This window comes from Mytilus galloprovincialis, chromosome 1 (genome assembly GCF_965363235.1).
Source record: "Mytilus galloprovincialis chromosome 1, xbMytGall1.hap1.1, whole genome shotgun sequence".
Classification (NCBI taxonomy): Eukaryota; Metazoa; Mollusca; class Bivalvia; order Mytilida; family Mytilidae; genus Mytilus; species Mytilus galloprovincialis.
The window spans coordinates 53,918,287-53,940,295 of NC_134838.1; the positions used below are offsets into that span (position 1 = coordinate 53,918,287).

Here is a 22,009-nt window from a genome sequence, read left to right on the forward strand (position 1 = left end):
TTGTTCCCCTCTAATATTTAATGCGTTTCCCTCAGTTTTAGTTTGTTACCCCGATTTTGTTTTTTTGTCCATAAATTTATGAGTTTTGGACAGCGGTATACTACTGTTGCCTTTATTTGGTGCATATATAAATTTGTTTTTACATCCCAGCATAAACCTAACTACAGCATAAAAATTTTATCGTTTGTTTTCGTGTGTTATTGTCACAGTGCTAAAGCTATGGTTTAAACTCACTGAGTTACAGATAACCTTGAAGGTTATCCAAGAAACCCATGTTATCAATCCATGTTACCTATTCTGACAACGGACTCTATGAGTTTTACTGTGCGTATTGCTTTATTCTACATTGAATAGAGGTATTATTAGAAGGAGGTCGAGATCTCAAAAAATATGTTTAAGCCCTCTGTATTTTTGCACTTTTCGAAGTCCACAGCATCTGTTGTTTTTTACATTTTGGTTATGTTGTTTTCTCTTTGGCACATTCTTGCAATGCAAACTTTTTGCAAAAATTATTAAAGTATTATAAAAACTTGAATCATAAACATATAAACATATCTAAGTAGACTGTTGAAAAGCAAACAAAGGGGGATCGAAAACAATTTCTTGTTTCGTCATTTCGTATTAGATGAAAACTTTTCTTGTTTGATTATCTTTGAATCTAAGGATGTCTACCCTAAGAAACGTATTGTTACTACAAAAAAAAAAACGACAACAAATTATATTTTGATATTCTTGCTTACAGGACATAAAAATGAAAACGATAGGGCTGTTAAAATACATATAGATTATCCAATATTATGTAGCATCATGATCAGGCACGACCAAATAAAAGGATAATTGCTTTACTAACCGGGCATTTAGAATTATGCGGAGTATATTTCAAAACTATTTTTTGAAAGATGTACAAGTCTAATACAATATTCATATTTTAGTTTATCATATACTTAGACTAAATAACATATGATTTTTACCGTATGATAATAGAATTAGATTAATGTATTTTCCATATTTTTCGAATTGGTGCTTAATGGGCTGATATGAAAAGTTTATCACATGCTTCGATTGTTATCACATGCCTTTCCGTAACGTTATCACATGGTATTCCGATGATACTCAGCAAATTCCGGAAAATACACCTCAATGCTACGTTTTCAGTGAAAAAGATTACAAAGTAGTGTACAAAACAATTATTTGAACACTGGAAAGTATATTGTGTAAAATAATTAAAAATTAAAAAAAAAAATATTAAATAAATGCATTTTTTAATTTTTTCTGAAACATATAATTTAGAAAGTTACTTTAAGAAAGTTGACTTTTCCAAACAATGTTCATTATGTATATTGTTGAATTATTTTTTTGTCGATTCGTCTATATCAAAATCTGGTTTTTTTTTTCTCTGTTGAGGCATATGATGGAAAGATTTCATATTGAATGTATCAAATTTTGGGTCCGACGTCCGTGAACTTTTTACTCTTTCAACTTCTTTTCGGGAACCACGTAGAAGGATCAATATATGAATCTGTTATTTTTCTCCACTGTTGAAGCATATGATAAAAAGATCATAACATGTCAATTTTCATATCGCATGTATTATCAGCCCTCAGTCAATATCAGCCCTCGAGCCATGCGGCTCTTGGGCTGATATTGAACCTAGGGCTGATAATACATGCGATATGAAAAATGCCATGTAATAATCTGATATTATCATATACTTATAGAAAATAATTGTATAATTGTACCCCATGATAAAACTTATTTTACAACAATTGCATTTTGTCAATGTTTTTAAAAATAGTTTTGGTCTGTAACGTAACGGTACCTAAATTGCAACGAGTACCCAAATTACAGCTATTTAGCAAAAATAGCAGCGGAAATCTATCTTACTAGATTTCATAGTGACTAAACAATTTGTATTGTTATGATTTGTTACTATGCATGTCTTTTAAAATAGGTAACAAAACGTTCACAGTATTTATTAACAGATGTATAATAAAAAAGAATACAGCTACAAAATAAACACGAAACAGAAATAAACACGAAACAGAAATTTTTGATTTGATCATAAAAAAACGTAGTTAAAAAAACTGTCAAAATGGGTGCAATTTTGGTACCGTCACGTTATGTCTACTGCTGAAGTGAAAAATTGGTAGACCAAGCTTAAAAAGCACTTTATGCTCTTTACAAGAAGATACAAAATATCTCACTTTCGATTGATCTACAGCTAAAATTATTTGATGCATTGGTGGTTCCTATTTTGACCTATTCCTCGGAAGTATGGGGGTTTGAAAATAAAAATAATACTGAAAAGTTGCATTTACAGTTTTGTAAGCGCAGTTTTGGTGTGCGATCATCTACGCCAAATGTTATGGTGTATGGGGAACATGGAAGATTTCCACTTGAACTGCAGATCAAGTTAAAAATGGTATGTTTTTGGCATAAGCTAGCAACAAATGATAAAAAACTATCGGGTAAACTTTATAAGTTACTTTGGTACATGCATGAGCATGAAGGTTATAATTTTAAGTGGTTTAACTATGTAAAATCTGTGTCTAACGACTGTGGCTTTTGTGAACTATATAATTTTCCGGAGCAAGTTGATTATGATAGTATTAAAATTAATGTAAGGCAGCGTCTCAAGGACCAGTTTATTCAAAAATGGTTCTCAGATATTAAAAACTCATCAAGGGGGGATTTTATCTACACTTTAAAGAAGAGTTTTGCCTAGAACCATATCTGTTAAAATTAAGGCGTGGTTATAGAGTAAACATATATAAATTAAGGGTATGTAATACAAAGCTTCCCATCGAAACAGGAAGCTGGAGAAATGTACCACGAAATGAGAGAATTTGTCCTCTTTGTAAAGCTGGTCTTGGTGATGTCTACCACTATATATGTAAATGTACCAATTGTGAAGATAAGGATTTAAGGGGAAGTTCATACCTCCATATTATTTAAAATATCTAAATGACAAAAAAGTACTTGACATGCTTAAATATAGTAATAGTAATGTGCTGTCTAAGCTGTAAATTGTTATTCAAAAAGTAGAAAAGATGCTTGTCTAATTTAAAACTGTAATAAACACAAACTTATTTCTGAAGATGTATAATTTAAAAATGTATTCTGTTTGTATTATGAACTATGTTGTAATTAATATGTGTACAATATGCTCCTGTTACGCAGTCTTCTGCGGCTGAGTTTTCTTTAGTAAACAAACAAACAAATGAAGTATATGATAAATCTAATTATTATGAAAGTTAAACAAACAAGTGTGCAACATTCCATCATTTAATGATCAATAACTAGCAGAGAAAAGAAATATAGACATGATTTGTTTTGTTTTTTTCCTTACTCTGAGGTTTATTTTGCTAGTTATTGATAATTTAATGATCGGGTGTTACACATTTCTTTGTTTGAATTTCATAATAATTAGGCTTTATCAATTCACCTTATGTATACTATCTCTCCATAACAGCTGGCCGACACGAAATAGCAGACAAAGTTGAAAGTGGTGTCGTTAAACACCAATCAAGCAATCAATCAAGAAGGCGTTTGCGAACATCTGTCTTGCGACGTTTACTTCCGCAATCAGGATTCACTTTCACAGTGTTTTTATCATTTCCTATCGTTAATTATCCGTTTTTAGATGGTGACGTTCCCTTGTCACCATCTTACGGTGTTTATATATCTCAACTTGTACGATTCGCTCGTGTATGTAACAATGTTTTAGATTTTAACGAGAGAAATTTATGTATTACTGAAAAATTATTACACCAGGGTTTTCGATATCACAAACTAGTCAAAACATTTACTAAATTTTATCATCGGTATAAAGACATCATTCGTAAATATAGCTCAACATGCAGACTTCTAATACGTTCAGGTATTTCACATCCAATTTTTTATGGAAATATTCTTTATAAAGCACAAAGGTGTCAGTATTCACCTCAGAAACTTACAAAACCTTTGAATAGACTTATTAAGAAGGGATATAATTACGATACTGTTGTCAAGTCATTAAAGATTGCATATTTTGGCGTTAATATTGAGTCACTGATAATGTCTTTGCATCGGAACTAAACACATTTATTCTAAAAACAGTTGTTGGCATGACACGGGTTATGTTCTTCTCATATATGTTATGATGGTATGATACTAAACCCCTAACGGGAAGGATTGTGCCTGATTTCATATGATGAAATCATAATCTTTCAGTTAGTTTAATTGAAGTCAGGAGCTGGCATGTCAGTTAACTGCTAGTAGTATGTTGTTATTTATGTATTATTGTCATTTTGTTTATTTTCTTTGGTTACATCTTCTGACATCAGACTCGGACTTCTCTTGAAATGAATTTTGATGTGCGTATTGTTATGCGTTTACTTTTCTACATTGGCTAGAGGTATAGGGGGAGGGTTGAGATCTCACAAACATGTTTAACCCCGCCACATTTTTGCGCCTGTCCCAAGTCAGGAGCCTCTGGCCTTTGTTAGTCTTGTATTATTTTAATTTTAGTTTCTTGTGTACAATTTGGAAATTAGTATGGCGTTCATTATCACTGGACTAGTATATATTTGTTTAGGGGCCAGCTGAAGGACGCCTCAGGGTGCGGGAATTTCTCGTTACATTGAAGACCTGTTGGTGACCCTCTGCTGTTGTTTTTTATTGGTCGGGTTGTTGTCTCTTTGACACATTCCCCATTTCCATTCTCAATTTTATAAAGGATACAACGGCAAGCGGCAAGATTTATCACCATAGATTACAAGTCAAGAGAGGACGGGTGTGTCTCCAATATGCTTGCTCAACTGGAACTACCATACCTCCAGACAATTGCAAGACGAACAAGCTAGAAGTTGATATTTATGTACAAAGTGGTTTAGGGGCTGATTCCCGCTATTGAACCAGACGAATTTCTCAAAAAAGGACGTCCTATGAGAAACATAACTGCCAAGAAGTTCGAAGAATACCACGCAACAAATATTGTGGAAAAGCAAGTAAAGAATCACTCTAAGTGTTTTGACATTCCACTCAGCAAAACACCACAATACTCGAACTCATTCTTTGTAAAGACAGTGATCGCGTCGAATCAGCTAGACGACACTGGAGTGCGTGCATCAAGCGTAGAGAACGTCAAATCTGCTCTAACGCTTCGTCAATAAATCGGCGGCGCTCTCTCAAACCGTTATATTAAAGCCAGAATTGGTATCGACAACGTATGCATACATATACAGATACAGAGGATGTCGCGGTCGTTATTAATGTGGAAAATCGGGTCTCCCGTGCACTGCTGTGTTTGCATGTGGTGGTGACTGTGAATAAACATGTATTTTTAGCCAAATAGTAGTAATTTGAAAAATGTTTTAGTACTTCAGTAATTTCATTTTGTTTTAACCAATCTATCTAAGACTCATTTTTGAAATTTACACCATATTGGTTTTTTTTTACCGGAAGTGTGATTTAAAAATTTACAATAGAATAAAATTAGTGGTTTTGAGGATAATTAAAAACCAATAGTTTAATGACAAGCAAAAAAAAACCAACAAAAACATTTTCTTTACATTTTGAAAAAAGTTGAATATTAAAATAAAGAATTGATATGTCTATGTCCGCCATTCTGGATATTACCGGAAGTTAGGTTTTTAAAGAGATGTCTTATACATTGTATCCATGAGAAGCACAAAAGAAAGGTTCCTGTCCAATGTAATGATAGTAGCAATATATTAAAACACATTTCAATTACCCTCCCTAAAAATAAGCTTATTCTAGTACAATATCCGCCATGTTGGATTTTACCGGAAGTAGGGATTTTGAAGACATCTTATCTATATAATATATCCAACAGTAGTATATAACAAAGGTTGGTACCAAATATTATGTTAGTAGCATGGTAATTACACCTTTTCACATACTAGCCTTCGATATAAGGCAAGGCCGATTTAAGTATGATGTCCGCCATTTTGGATTTTACCGGAAGTGAGACATTTTTTTTCAAATGCCTTCCTATCTGAAATAAAAGAATAATAGTTGCGGAAGGTCTATGCCAAATTTCATGCTTGTAGCAGGATGTGCACAATTCGTCTGAAATATGCTTGTAGCCGCCGGAGCACTAATGAGGCCGTTATTTTACTTATTTAAACGAATTGTTTTAAACCTGTCAATTCGGGATCTTTAATCATGTTAATAGCTAACTATGCGAAATGGGTGTTGTCCATTGTTGAGGGCTATATAATTACCTATTGTTAATTTCTATATTTCATTTGGTCTATGGTGTAGACTTGTGTATTTGCAATCATATTACATAGCGTGTCTAAAGCCTTGATACAATTGATGGTTTGTTGCAATGTTGTTTTCTCATAATTTGTCTCAACAAAGTAACATCAGGCATTATTTTAAACAATATGACTTATTCTAACCATAGACTTTTGAATTTTGAATACAATGTGTAGCATATATAGCAAAGTTAAGTCCGTCTTCCTTTAAGATATAAGTATCTATTCAATGTAAAATTTAAACTGTTGTATATGGACGATAGGAAGATAAAAGCATATGTAGGGAAGGTCAAGAAAAAACGACATTTTGTAAACCAAAGACATCTGATTCAAAGATAAATCACAATACAACGGAAAAGAAAAATGCCAGGTTCAATAAGACCACAGGCAGTTAAACGATCCACGTGTGGACAAATACAAATATCTCGAAGTAAAGTACATGTGTTCTTATAGTCTGTACACAATGCATAAAGTCTAATAATGTGATCTTTGTTTTTGTATTGGATTAAACACATATATCTTTTTTTTATTTTGAGGTTAGAAGCAGATTTGCTTCATAAAGTATCATAGGTTGTTTTGGCGAGATATATGTAGTTTTGCATTTTGTATTTTTTGTTTTTGTTTACTAATATAAGTTATGTACAAATCAGAATTTATTGTTAATAAAGGAGCATATAAAAATGCCTGTTAAAATGGCAGACATATATACATGTAGCACACATTATAAATGAAAGGAACTCTGAAGTGAACGTTAATAAAATAGCAATTCATCGATGAAAGTACGAAAAATTATCAGTACACAATATGTCACGCTCGTAATTTACTCTGTCTATATAACTTGGGACTAATTTGAACAAAATCAATCAAAAATCTGCCATAAACACGCAATTATTCAAACAAAGACAAACAGCATCTCCTTATTTTTGTATTTGATATATGTATCGAAAGGCATTATTTCATTGCATGCCGAATGTGTGTACTTTTGCCCGTTTTAATTAAAAACAAAGGAATCAGGAGCAGATCAAGGTTGGTGAAAGGAGAAGTAACTGAATCTAGGATTTTTTAATGGGAGAGTATTTGCTTAAAACGAAATATATATAAATTATTTGGGCGATTTTTTTATGTAAATCGTGAATAAATTGAATGTTTGATTTGACAACTATATAGAGGGCAAACGCCATCTACGCACCCTTGGATCCACACTGGAAATTGTAAGGACTGTTAAAGATATTAAACCAGATTACTGTTTTAACCATTTTTGTTATAATAATACAGGGCGAGTATCACTACAAAAAACGTATGCTATTTATAAATATCTCAAGAAGTCGTTAAAACATTGAAAATAATTTTATAAAAAATAAAAAAAAAATAAAAAATATGGAATTATGAATAAGTGACGAACAGGGATTCAATATGAATAAGGAATTAAATAGCATAAGGAATAATGATTAAGTTACGAATAAGGAATATGTAACCAAATTGACGACTCTTGATCGTGCGCACATTGTCAAATCGGAAGCGTTTTATAAGTAAATGTGATTCGGTAAACGCTTTTACATCCTTAGTAAATTTATTAAATGTGGTGAATTAAATCAAGACAAATCTATCCCAAAATGAAGAGTGACTTCTAGCTAGCTATAAAGCTAGGTTTAATCCACCAATTTTTACATAAACAAATTCCTATACCAAGTCAGGTACAGTGTATACGCCAGTTGCTATCCATTCGTTTGATGGGTTTGAGTTTTTGATTTTGCCATTTGATTAGGGATTTTCCGTTCTAAAATTTTCTCGGAGTTCAGTGTATTTGTAATTTTACTTTTTTTCTACATATTATTTTCCCATTATTGTGTTGCTTGTTTACTGTCTCGTCGATTGGCGTCTTACTTTTGCGTGATTAAAAAAAATGACATGTATTACGTTTGAGCTTAATTGATAAATTTAAACAAGTCATATTGATAAATATATACCAAAAGAAGTCTTTATTCGTATAAGTATATAAACAAAAGCACTACATGTAATGAAAAGAAAGTCTTGAATATATTTAAATACAAGTATGTTTGTTTTGGAGTATATACAATATATTCATGATAGTCTGTAAAATACGCCGTAATATGTTCTCGACAGGAACAATTGATGATTCAGTCTTTCCCAGCGATATAAGACAACATGCATGGGTGTGATATTTTCCTAGTTTGAAACTGAAACTATTTTCAATAGTATCTTTACCTTGCTTTGCACTGCTTTCTTTAATGTAATACTTCGCTTGCATGATCTTGCAGCATTATCAGTACACAAATTTGCTGTATATCTAATTTCCATTTATTTTTCATTATTGAATTTCAATGTCCCTCGAAAGCAAAATTTAACATTAATCAGCATATTTAACAATTGTTACACCTCGACTCCTGTTCGTGTCCGTGTTCAGTATTTCTTTTTACAAGATATGCTATGAGTTTGTGAGTAAATTCAAAAAAAAAATCATAACGTCTACAATATACATGTATCAGCATTAAAACTCAAAAAAATATTTATAGTATATTCAAAACGGGAAACAAATTTATAATAATATGTTGTTTAAACTTGTTGTATAAGAATCATACAGAAATAAGAAAAGATACATTTAGAAATAATGGTCGGTTGACAAATAGCAAAAATATTATGCATATGCAATGAAATCTGAATATATACTTGAGACACGCTTAAAATATGTTAGGTTAAAAAAAAAGACACACGCGTTAATGTTTCTATCTGTCATTAAATGATGCACAATATTCATTAGATAAGTCTAGGAAAAGCAGATATGTATTTTAACAAAAACAAAATCCGAATATATTGACAAGTCATCTTCTTTATCTGAAAAATATTAGAAATATTTCACTGTTATTTGTATGTGTTACGTATTTGGCATGATACTGCATGAATATTTGCTTATGCATATTTTCTTAATCTACCTCAAATCTATAGACTGTTACATTCTTATCTTAGTTATAAATGAAAAATACTTTCTACGATGTCAAAATATGTTTAACTTAGTATTATTGTTACAGTCATAATTAGCAACAAGAAACAGAGAACACATTCATGTTCAACTAGTGATACGTGTTATGAAAATAATTTATCATGCTAACAATATTATCACAAAACCAGAGAAATCAAAGAATGTTGCAGTTTCATCCAATACCGCGTCAGGATAGTGTTTCAAGCTTTCATCACTTTATGGACCCTTGAGAAGTGCGTAAGGCAAGGCAAAATATATATTCATATTCAACACACCTTCATTTTTTCGGTTACAGTCGAAAGATTTGCCATTTTGTCCTACTTAGTTAAGTCTAATTGCGTTTATTGTTAATATGTGCTCGTTCCAAATATTCATAAATATTTGCCATTGACGATGTAAGGCAAACAATAAGAAAAAATTGGTAACTGTTTATCTCGCTCTCCCTTAATTATTATTGTTATTGTAAAAGAATATCGAAATAACTAATGGCTACTTCTACAAGAATACTACTGTTAAGGTAGCACTCCACAGTTAGGTGTGCAGTTTCGCCTTTTGGCCCCTGTGGATTTTTCAAATATAAGAGATAGTGTGCAATAAAATTCATTTTTGGATAGCGGAGTATTAAAATAGCCTTCGTATTGGGTTTATATGAACATCAAGATTATATAATGTATGTAATATAGGCTGTTTTCTGTATGACAGTTCGTATTTGTATGTTCATACCATATATTGGTCCGGCAATTATTGTAATGTTTTTTCTAACTTTGTGTCGCACGAACTTTGTGATTAGATTTTACGAACAAATGAGGCGAAAGACACCCATTATTTATTTGATCATTACGAAGATTTATGAAAACAGTTTCTAAAAAGGTATCACTCAAAGGCATTAAAATTCTAGTTTGATCCAAATTTTAGGGAGATATGTGACATGTTTACCCCCTTTTTGCAATATTTTATGGTAAATAAATGCAGAATGTTGCCATGGATACACATAAAAGGAATTATTTTTCACCCTTTTAACTTTTGAAAATCAAACCTATGGAAGATACTGATTACATACATATGCACATGTACAACACAAACAGTAAGGTTAATGTATGAGAAATCAAGGAATAGGAGATGATAAAACATTTTGTGGCTCATTTTTAATTTTATTTTCTAACTGTGGAGTGCTACCTAAGCTTTTCTCCCTCTGTCTATATCCCTCTTTGATTTTCGCAGGAGACAAACAGAATAAATTTACGGCAATGTATATCATACATATACAATTAATTTCATTCTACATAATTTACTTTAAATCCTTAAAATACCATAACTATGAGAAAAAATACTCACCCTTCAGTCTTACAAGATCCTACGTGTACACATGTTAAAAAATGCTGGCACCATTCAGTTCCGGGAGCACAGCGCATTATATATCCAGTACCAAGCTCGGTACACTGAACGAAATTAGAAGAACAGCTGGTTGCCAGGTAAAACAGTTTGGGGTCGCCTGTTGTCGCTTCAATACACTTAGTATGCATTTCTATATTTAAAATGATTAACAAAATTTATTATCAAAAGCAGTGTAAAATTTCAAAAATAAAAGTAAATTTGATTTACGATATGCAAATTTTGAAAATTAATTTCTTGTCATCAAAGTATCGATGAAAGGGGTTAGGTTGCGAACTAAACACAGTGTGTAAATCATTTTCTAGATTTAAACAGCCTAGACTGAGATATAAAAAGGCACATCATTTATGTATAACTGTGTTGTTAGCAGTTTACTCTTACAACATAAATAAAATAAAAAGGAAATGTGGTATAATTGTCAAAGAGACAACTCTCCACAAGAGCCCAAATGACACAAAAAATAACAAAAATATGTCACCGTACGGCCTTCAACAATGAGCAAAGTCCATACCGCATAGTCAGATATACAAGGCCCCGAAATGACAAATGTAAAACAATTCAAACGATAAAATAATGATAGTTCTTTGAATAATTGATGCAATAGAAGTTCATATCCAACAACAGACAATGTCTGCGATTTGCTAAAGCTGAAAATCGTGGCACTAAATCGTGGCACTAAATCGTTCTGCACTTCGGCGGTCGCGCTAGATCACTCGACCACATTAGCTCGACAAAAATCAAGCTTTCGGTGCATGTACATTATATATAGGTCATTACAGATCAGCTGAATGCTCTATCGTAGAGGATCTTACAAATCAATAATAAATTATGATCACAGATTTGCCATAAGCTAGGCATATCAGTACATTTATCATCAATGAATGTTTGATGTGACAAATAGAATAGATAGAGATGACAAATTTTAATATGATACATTTTCCAATATGTTGAAAGATGGATAAATAAAATAATTGATTGAAATGAATCGAGATACAATTCAAAACATTATTTGAGATAATATTTTCAAGACCAAAAGTACACTTACTTTTCGGTGTTTTGAAAGCATTGCATTCAGGATTTAGAACAATCAAATTATCGGGTTCCGGGGTATCAGTCGAGACATCATCAGCCACCTCAGCGTCTACCACGAGTGTAGCGCATGTTTGATCTGAGGTTTGACTGAAATAGAAAATTCGAAATTTAAATCAGCATAAATATCAGAAATTACAATTAGTACATTGAAACATATCAGAATATGGTGATTTACAACATGCAATATACTTCGGCATATGTAGAAAATACTTCATACTTTGGAGCAATATGTTTCCCATAAGCTTCATTAGCATTATTCCTTATCAAAACTCTATAAAGTTCATGTATATAGTTTTTTGCTGAATCAAATGAAAAATAATTGTACATTAAATTGTATGCATTGAAGTATGATTTTAAGACATTAAGCTAGAGAATAAACCTAGGAAACCAAAAAGAGGTTAAAAAAGGAATTTACAGGAGCTTGTACGGCAAATAAAATACTAAATAATCGTCTAATTGATAAATGCAAACATGTCCTTGAACCGAAAAAACAAATACTCCAGAACTGTAAATTTGAAGAATGTATAGTCAGTTCTGATGTTTTATTTTCACTCAAGAATAAAGTGATGCCTAACACTACGAGTTTAATCAAAATCTCACGTTAATACATAAAAATATGCATACCCTAGATTATCAACCGCAGTGTAACAAAACAAATGGGTGCCTATCTGGGTTTTCATTGGTTCCCAAGTCACAGTAACAAACCATTCTCTTCCAGACGTCCCATATGGAAATATTTCAGATTTGATCATTCCAACTGGAGAAACAGTGTCAATTGCTGTAACACTAATCACATGGAATAAATAAAAAAAGAAAAATGAATAATATTATAGGTAACAATTTTTGACATATGAGTTTGAATGTCCCTTTTTATCTTTCGCATCTCTTTTATATCGTTTACAATTCTGCTTGATATACGATACCAATATATTTGGTTTTCAACGAATGATTTAAAAAATCATATCAGGGTTTATATTTATAATTAAAGGATCAGAAAAAATTATGCATTTTGCCTAATAGATACATATAGTTATGACTAAGTAAAATATATTATGTCGATGAAACGAATTTTGTACTTAAAGAACTATGAATATCCAGGATAATTTTTAAAATGAATATCATGTTCTGGTAAAAGCTGAACATTAATAACCTTGCAAAATACAGGATAAATATTAATATTCAGCTAAACAAAATGCAGTAAATAATTGTGTACAAAAGTGCAGATAAAAAATAATAAGCAAGCGTAGCAACGGATGAAAATACATTGTCGATCCGCAAAAAATACAAATAATCGAAAGTAAGTAAGATTTTGAATAGAAATTTAACAATTTTTATGTAATTTTTTTTTGGTTTCAATTATGGAGTTTTGAAACTGGAGGCTACGCGAGCGTCGCGAGGTTGCATTCATGAAGATTATATTACAGAACTGCTTTCTTAACATCGTTGTATTCACTGAAATTCCACAAATATAGTATTTTGCCCAAACGGAAGGTGCATACTAGTATTCATTTTTTGTACTTAAAATGATCATTTTCTTTAGCTGCTCCATGTAAAGCTTAAAACAATATTGCATACCTTAACGTTTCCGCACCACTCCTAGCAATAATCGACTCATTAAAAATCTTGTCGACAGAACTATGATGAATAGAGCCATCAGTTATTATATTCTGTGGTAGAACTGGTCTGGATTCGCATGATGCGCTTGAATTAGCAACGAAGACCAAAAACTGCAAAGAAACGCTGCTGAGAGGAGCTGTATCAGCAGATTTCTGGAAGTCTTCGATTTGCAAAGCTACAGCATACCAACCCATTGATCTTGTTGCATTATAGCTCAATACACAGGAACTCTAAAACATTAAATGAAATGTGTCTGTATTAGTGAATATGAAAAAGAGACACTCTAGCTGAAAATTTCTGTTGATTCAATACATTATATAATATAACTTCGTTTATAGAAAGACACGAAATTACATTAAAAAAATACATTCAAGTCTAGATTTCCTGTATTGTTCTTATTGCGTAATATTTTTTATATTTAGTGTCTTTCTTTTATAATCAGCTAGGTGCTACAATACGGAAAATCAATGAAGAAAGTTTATTAACCCAATGTAAGGGTTTTTGTCCGTGTTCTACTATTTATCGCAACTTTTGATATCATTTAAATGATATCAGAATGCTCTTCAACTTTGTACTAAGTCTTGTTTGGCTTTATAACAATTTTGATCTGAGCGTCACTGATGAGTCTTATGTAGACGAAACGCGCGTCTGACGTATTAAATTATAATCCTGTTACCTTTGATTACTTTTTGAATGTGTTTTCATCTACATTTTATAATAATTACCTCATCTAAATAAGAGCCACTTAGTGTTTCACAAACACCTCCGCATTCATCAGTTGGGGTTAATTTAGACCATCGACACTTTACAACATCACCGTCATCATCAGAAACTACAAAATGAATATAAATGTTATGCTGCAAGTAAAAGGGTATTAAAGGTACCAGGATTATAATTTATTACGCCAGACGCGCGTTTCGTCTACATAAGTGACGCTCATACCAAAATAGTTCATTTAAGTTTTGTTTGAAACTAGTTCGAATTTTCTATTTTTATAATTTGAGTCATAACTCGAAATATCCCTCGTTGTACATTTGAGTTTCTGGAGGATAAATAATCGGTGTGATAAGTTTGAGTTCTACCTAACGGTAGTTGAAACAAATCTGTATAGGTGTTACAATAGTTAAGTTTTCCTTAAATTCTATTATGCATTGATTGGTTGTTTATGTTAAATTTTCACTCTGTACAATCATTAATATTTGATTTTGATATTGCAATGTTCTAAGGTTAACGTAGTTTTGGGGTATTTCAGATTTTCCTGACATGTAGTTCGTCTACTTAATACTGCCATTTATTATACCCGAAAGAAATGTATATTTAGCAATTTTACATGTACTTTCCAAAAATATAACCACATACACAATTATAAAATGTAAATAACGCAGTAAAATGATTTTTTTTTTAAAGTTTAAATTGGGATTTTTTGAAATCTTGAATGAAGTATTTGTAAGTTAATTTAGATAAAAATAGTGAAAAGGTCCACAAGAACAAACATATATAGCCATACTTCTTGACGGCGTCACGCTGTACAATTCTTTTTTTATGATTTGTTTATCATAAACAATGCTCAAACTGAGAAATGATTTAGAGACACCAAACTCAATTTTAAGGACAAAATTCTTTTAGAAATTCGATCTATTTTCTAAAGGTAAAAATCCATTTTCAGTCGCTATACGTGTATTCAATGCATTTATACCTCTATTTCTGCAATATTGGTTGACTGTATATCTTTAAAGGTAAATGAAACAACAAATATCTTACTCAATTAGATTAACTTACCAGGTATTTTGAGTGTATAGTCACATCCATAACTGAATCTTACTACAGGCTGCATCGCAGAGATTGGAGAGGAATTTATTTTTCCAGTGTCTTGTCTTACGGTAAGATTTGCTGTAGTCCGCATCCTCCAATCTGAACCGCCTTCAACTAAAGGTATCCAACAACAGCTTGAAAAACTTTAAAGAAAAAAAATATGTTACAACTTTTCTTAGGACTTAATTCCAATCGGCAATCCTCGGGTGACTCCGCTACTCTCCGTTAGATGATGTACGGAATCGGCCGAGTTGTGACGAATGGACTTAATTCATAATATACTCCGTTAAAAATCTGGTTGAAACATTTTAGCGATATCAATATGTATGTTAATATTCATATTGAATGATTATACATACCACAAAATATCAAATTCACTTGACGACAAAAACGGCAAAGTTTAATTTTGAATGCTACACTATTTTTCTTTGACATGATTTTTTTTTTAGGGTCTTGTGTGGCAAGGGTTTAGAGATTCTCTGATTTTTTTCACTATTTTCACATTTCACAACCGATTGTGAAAAAAAAAAATGTGTCTTTACTTGTGAAATAACTGTTCTCGGCAAACGATTGGTCGGAACTTAATTTTGCCGTCTTTGACGTCAAATGGTCTTGGTTTCTTCTGAATTTATTATTGGGACGTCATGAAAAAATCATCAACTGTTCAAAAAGCTCGGCAAGCCTCTCGCTTTGAATATTAAAGTATAACAGTCTCGAGTAACGTAACGAACTTGCTGCAGTGGCAGCTAAAGAGAATTGTGGGTAAATTGTACAGATAAAGATAAACAAAAAGATAAAGAATTTTTTCCTCATCATCTGGTTCCCTTGTAATTTAATCACAGTTCAAGTCTGAAGTGGTTTCTTCGTTATCATTCATGTAACTGCATTGTTAGTCTTGGAAATCATCTACTGATAGCATAAAAAACGTTAAAGCCAATTTTGATCATCGATTATTTCTCAAACGGATGCTTTATCATCAAATAGTCTTTAATTTTTTCGAGTTATAGTCTAATAATCTTTAATATATAACCCTGTAAGTGATAAAATAAATGATGCAAATTAACATATGTCCGTTAGTACATGTTAAGCATTAATTTTGTACGAACTTCTATTGAATACCATTATATTGATATGGTCCTCTAGAGGGCATTTTCCCGCTTCAACTTTTTCGACCAATGGCAAAAAAACATACCCAAAAGTATACAGGTTGTTACTTGACGCTGACAGGTTATACTTTACGCTATTGGTTCCTGATGTCCAGTCTTCAGTAGCACTAAAATCAGTGCAGTAATAGGACATTGTGGTAATGGTATCACTGCATCCTTCTACACATTGTAAAGAACCTTCGCCAGATAGCAATGATCCGTTCCTTATTGTGTTTGCATCGCATGTGTGTCCAGAACTCGCACGAAAGGCAACTCTATAGTTAAGTTCTATCTGAAATACGAATACAGTTAAAGAAATTAGAAATATAAGTAAATATGACATCAAGCAAACTACAAATCGTTAGGTCATTATGACGTTTATATAATAAACTTATCATTTATACCAGGTTTAAAATTGTTTACACAGAGGTGCTTTTTGTCTAGAAAAGGACTTAACAGTGACACTCATATAAAAAAATGTTATAGGCCAAGATAAACTATGTGTCGATACGCTGTATTTTTTTTCTCGAACACTACACAAACTATGGAAAAACGGGAAGCAGTTCTTGTTACTAAGAAATGTATGTTGCATAACAACTAAAAAAAAAATATATGATCATGCGGTAAAAATAGACCTAAAATGCAGTTGAAAAAAATCGTCTTTCTTTTTTCGCTTAATGAAAAAGGCATATTTTTAAAGGATCCGTCGTGCAGAAATGAACGATATTTTCCATACTTTGTGAAATGTGAATTTGATCTTCTGGATTTTTTAAACCTTATTGGATAAGTTACGATTAAAAGTAATTACAATCCTGTATCATCCATTCAGAAGCCGTACAGGATCAATTCAGAGCACCATCTGGGGTTAAAAAAAATGTTGACAAATAATTTCGCTCTGTTTAACCTCTATAATAATGTCGGGGGAATAAAAAAAAAGAGAAATTTCTTTACAATTATAAACAATCATGCCGTAGGAAAGAATTTTTTTCACTTTCCTATAAGGATGTTGTTTTATTGACACTTACATTATATTTATGATTTTACAATTACACAAACGTCAATATTTTTAATTCTATACATTTATGAAAACTTATTGTCCGACTTCTTGTCGATACTTTTCTTATAGTTTGGCAATATGCAAAATTTTGCCTTTCGTATACTGATAACTAGATTTTAAACTAGGTCTGTTTGATGTTTATAATTAATATAATTGTAATAAATACACTAACCATAGATACCAGGATTGAAATTGTGTATATGCACCAGACGCGCTGCGTTTCGTCTACAAAATACTCAACAGTGACGCTCGAATAAAAAAAAGTTATTAAGCCAAATAAAGTACGTTTGTCTGTAACGACCGCTGCTCACTATGTACTTGTTAAAGACACTTAAACTGTGGGGTCACAAAAGGTTCTCAACACCTAAATAAAGAAATTAGGAAAAACTAATCAGGAATAACACGATGTTTTGATTTATATCAATAATATAAATCAAAACATAAAGTTATTCCTGATTAATTTTTCGAATTATTTTAATATTAAAGGCGTTAAGAACCTTTGGTGACCCTACAGTTTAAATTCTATAATAAGTAAGTAGTGAGCAGTTGTCGTTACAGACACACGTTCACCTAATCTGTCCCAGTCAATGGGATAATTTAAGGTCGTCAATCAATGGCCACAGCTACACTGTTTTGAATATGATTCTAATATAAAATTACGCCATCTTTCATTATGACGTTACGCACGGTATTCGGTTTAGTAATGGTGACGTTACTCGACGTCGTTTTTCTATTGTTTTAACCCACTTCTGTACAAAACGTCAAAGCTTTGCATCTTTTTTTTTAAAACAGCGGTCATTGTGATGTTTTACTTTTTATTTAAAAAAAAATAGACTGTTAACATGGTTGATTATATATTTTTGACAAACAAACTTTATTTCATCAGAATCTTAACTTATTGAAAGTATAAATTTCAAATATTTGTTACTGTCCAAGCAAATCAATTGTTGCAAAATGTTAAATGCTTTATGATTCTCATGATTCCGTCATCACAAGTATCTAGGTATAGGCATAACTATCGCTTGGAGACAGCCGGTACGGTACCAAAATTGTTTTGTGCTCCCAGAGTATACATTTTATCAACCCGCCTTCAACTGTAGTTTTCAAGCTGCAATTCGCGAATAATTGCAGGGTCTTTTTATTCGTACTATCAACATCTCAAATATGTGTCTTTCAAGAAGATGATAAAGAAAAATAATCCTCGTTCGGGTCAATGGCAACAACAGCTACTATGTTTCCTCTGTTTGCTTGATCTGTAAATTTAATTTCATTCTAAGATTTTGGAATGAAAAGGGCAATTTTGAATTATCGATTTTATTTCAAAATTTAAAAAAAATGGTCTACAGTTGGCCTTAAAATAGAATGACTATTTTTCACATGCGTCTGTTTGTCGGATGCGCGGAAATGACTTTTAGTGTATCATGAAAACAAACATTCGTACTAGCAGACACATAAATGTTACATGGCTCCAAAAACTAAAGCGTCAGTATTATAAAAGATTGTGCTACATATACTTATCCTAAAATTTCGGGTAATATTGAAAAAAATTACGTGTAAATTAACTCATGAAAATCGCGGGATTATAATAAGGGAATCATGCTTGGCAATTGTTTAACCATACTACACGCCTTAAAACGCAATTCTTTTGCATTAAAAATAATTAACCCATTACATGATATTGTTGTTTTTATCCGAAAAACTTCGACGCATTAAGGATCAGCAAATGGTTTACAAAACTTTGATGAAGTCAAATTTTTATTGTTGATTTAATACCCTTCAAAAAAAATTATTAAAAAAGTTTTCTCTCAAAATAATACCATTACACAGATCATGACATATTTTTTGTCAATGGAAAATAGAATTATATATTTTATATATATAACGCCGGTAACGTTGACGTTCCGTGCAAAAATCGTTCAATTTGGACGTGGTAACATTTTGGGGAGACACGGAAACCTTGATGGAAATTAATGAAATATTTAGCGTTTCCTTAACATTGAACGCTTAAACACATCTTGAAAAAAATGACATTTCAGTAATAACATTTGTTTTCATAGTTCATTTGTCTGTAACAAATTTAAAATACCCTTAATTATAATGTTATTGAAAAATCTTGAACAATGGCTCTATGGTAATATTTAAGGGAGACACGGAAATTACTGAAAAAAAATAAAATGAGAGAAGCTATGTTAAAAATAGAATGTTTTCGTAAAATTCAATAAAATCACATTTTCGTGTAGAGTTGGCGAACCTTTCCTATAATTTATGTAAAAATGTTATAACATTGAAGTGTTTGCTTTCATTTTTGTATACTCGAATTTTCAAATCTTACAGCTCTATGGAATTTCGAAAATGGCCGCTAGATTGTGAATAGACTTGATATTTATCGTGACCGTTTCACATCATAAATATGATCATATAATATCCCATCTGTATAAGTTTTATCCAAATCTATTCAGTAGTTTGTATTTATTTCTTCGTTTATATTTGGATGGTTGGTTCTTGTTGTTACGTCTTACACGGCAAATATGGCACTATGAATACGGAATCATTGATTAATCATAAAATAAGACATAACATTTTATTTATTAAAATCAGGTTTTATTTAACGGAGTGGCTATTTGTCCGGCTAGCCGGACAAATAGTGTCAGGGCTATTTGTCCGGCCATTGAAATGCGCATGTAATATTGAATGTGCTATCTGAAGTGCGTGTAATATTATCTTCAGTAGCACCAAGTAATGTGTAAAAAAGCGTGTAATTCGATCACAGATTTTCAATTTTAAGATCATGGCTGAAAACAGCGATATCAATATTTGTGATAAATTTTGCAGTTTTCGGAATTTGGCAATGAAATCCGATAGTATGAACTTCAAAGAATTAAATAATCTTATAAAAGGGACTTAAAAATTGAAATCACAAGGAAAATGGAGAAGAGTAGTTGAGAAAGGCCTTTACAATGGCATGTCTAACTGAATAAAATTTACCTTCGTTACATTCCGAAAATGAATCTTGCAAGTAGCCCTCGAAGTGGTATATAGGGGTGGTTGAGCTTACAAACTTGAAGTGGGGATGTTGGATATAGGATTATAAAAAGTGGGGTAATGAAATACACGGGACTATTCAAAGATGGAATCAGGAGAAAAAAGAAAAGAGAAATTTGGGAAAAGGAGCATACCTTGTCACCCCGACCCCCTCACGTAAATGAAATAAAATCCAACCTAGAATTTCTGAATAAGATTTTAACAGTGTCGTTTACTTTTTATTTGGGGGAAGGGGGGTTATTGAAAAATCTCCCACCTCTCAATCAAAATATGGATAGCTTTATGTCAAGGGGTCTATACTTTTCTCTGACAGCTACAGACATAATGATTTTGTACTTTTTCAGCTAGACAAAATCCTTTACGTTAACTTAAAATGCACGAGGTAAACACAACTTAAATTTGTTTTACAAGTAATTTCTTCTCTCTCCTTTTACAAAACATATGGGATATATAAGATTTTTTTCTAATTATTCGTTATCCGCATTGGACTATATACCAGTATGAAGAAAACAATAATTTCAATTACCAGGAACAAGATTAGTTCCTAACAATAATGATTACAAACATTTGCTAACCCCTGGTGCTGCTGAAGATAATTTACACGCACACACAAATTGTGACATGCGCATTGTATTGGCCGGACAAATAGTCGTGGTACTATTCGTCCGGCTAGCCTGACCAATAGCAACTGCCTTTATTTAATTTCGATTCAAATAAGAAATACAGACAAGTTACTATTTAATAATTCGTAGAATTTATTTGTTTTCGTCCTACTTAATTCATCAAGAAATGGTCAAATGAAACATAGACCGAATACCGTGCGTAACGTCTATACTATCGGAAGCTTTACTTCTGAGAAGATTAGAGCAACGTTATAAATAGTAAATGAGAACAAGATCTAGTGCAATGCCTATCAAAAAATTTGCATAAAATTTCATTGTTAAAAAAAAAAACATTTAGCGTGTAAAACAGCACAAAAAGAATTGTATCGAGCGTAAAAACCACACAAATGCAATCCGATAAACAATGATAAATTGATAGTTAGATTTAGATCCCTAAAATAGATCCTAATAAAATAGTATTCGTCAAAAAAGTATGAATTGTGTTAGCTCTTTCACTGCACTCACTCTCAAAAAATCTTTATATTATGACTCGAATCTGAAATCTAGAAAGGTAGGTATATTATCAGTGAGTTTATTAAGCCAAAAAGAAAACATTTACTGTACAACATTCCTTTATATACTAAAAGTGTTTTGAAGCAATGAATTAAATGAATAAAATATTTATTCTCACCTGGTTATTTTCTGCCGGCTTCCATGTTATAATGCCCCCACGAAAGTGACTGCTCTCTGCTATGTAAAATATACAAGTACACCAAACTATCGAAGAAAAATACATCTTGTGAAAGGCTATATCTTTTATAATTTGGTATGTTGAATAAGCATCGAATACCTGGTGGTTTACTTCGATCGTGTTATATACTCTTTTTTATCATAATAACTTGTGTATTGCTCAATTGATTGGTTGAAATAAAACGGGTTCAAATGAGTCTTGATATCACAGACAAGGAAGTACTAAATTTAAGTTAAAG

General features: G+C 31.8%; 1 protein-coding gene across 1 annotated transcript; it reads right to left on the bottom strand.

The window, feature by feature from the left end:
- Positions 1-8,215: 8,215 nt before the first annotated feature.
- Positions 8,216-21,868, bottom strand: LOC143078780 (uncharacterized). The gene is made up of 9 exons (XM_076253748.1): positions 21,712-21,868; positions 16,367-16,611; positions 15,142-15,317; positions 14,088-14,194; positions 13,321-13,592; positions 12,370-12,531; positions 11,699-11,832; positions 10,597-10,786; positions 8,216-9,116 (listed from the first exon to the last, which is right to left on the bottom strand). The coding sequence occupies exons 1-9, from the start codon at positions 21,814-21,816 to the stop codon at positions 9,113-9,115; spliced, it is 1,395 nt and encodes a 464-aa protein (XP_076109863.1). The 5' UTR covers positions 21,817-21,868; the 3' UTR covers positions 8,216-9,112.
- Positions 21,869-22,009: the final 141 nt, after the last annotated feature.

Excerpts from the sequence above, each read along its gene's own strand:
- LOC143078780 (XM_076253748.1), bottom strand. The coding sequence starts at position 21,816 with ATGTATTTTTCTTCGATAGTTTGGTGTACTTGTATATTTTACATAGCA. Across the intron at positions 15,318-16,366 it reads AACAACCTGTATACTTTTGG|TTTTTCAAGCTGTTGTTGGA; the intron begins GTATGTTTTTTT and ends TTTTCTTTAAAG. Across the intron at positions 13,593-14,087 it reads GTGGCTCTTATTTAGATGAG|AGTTCCTGTGTATTGAGCTA; the intron begins GTAATTATTATA and ends TTAATGTTTTAG.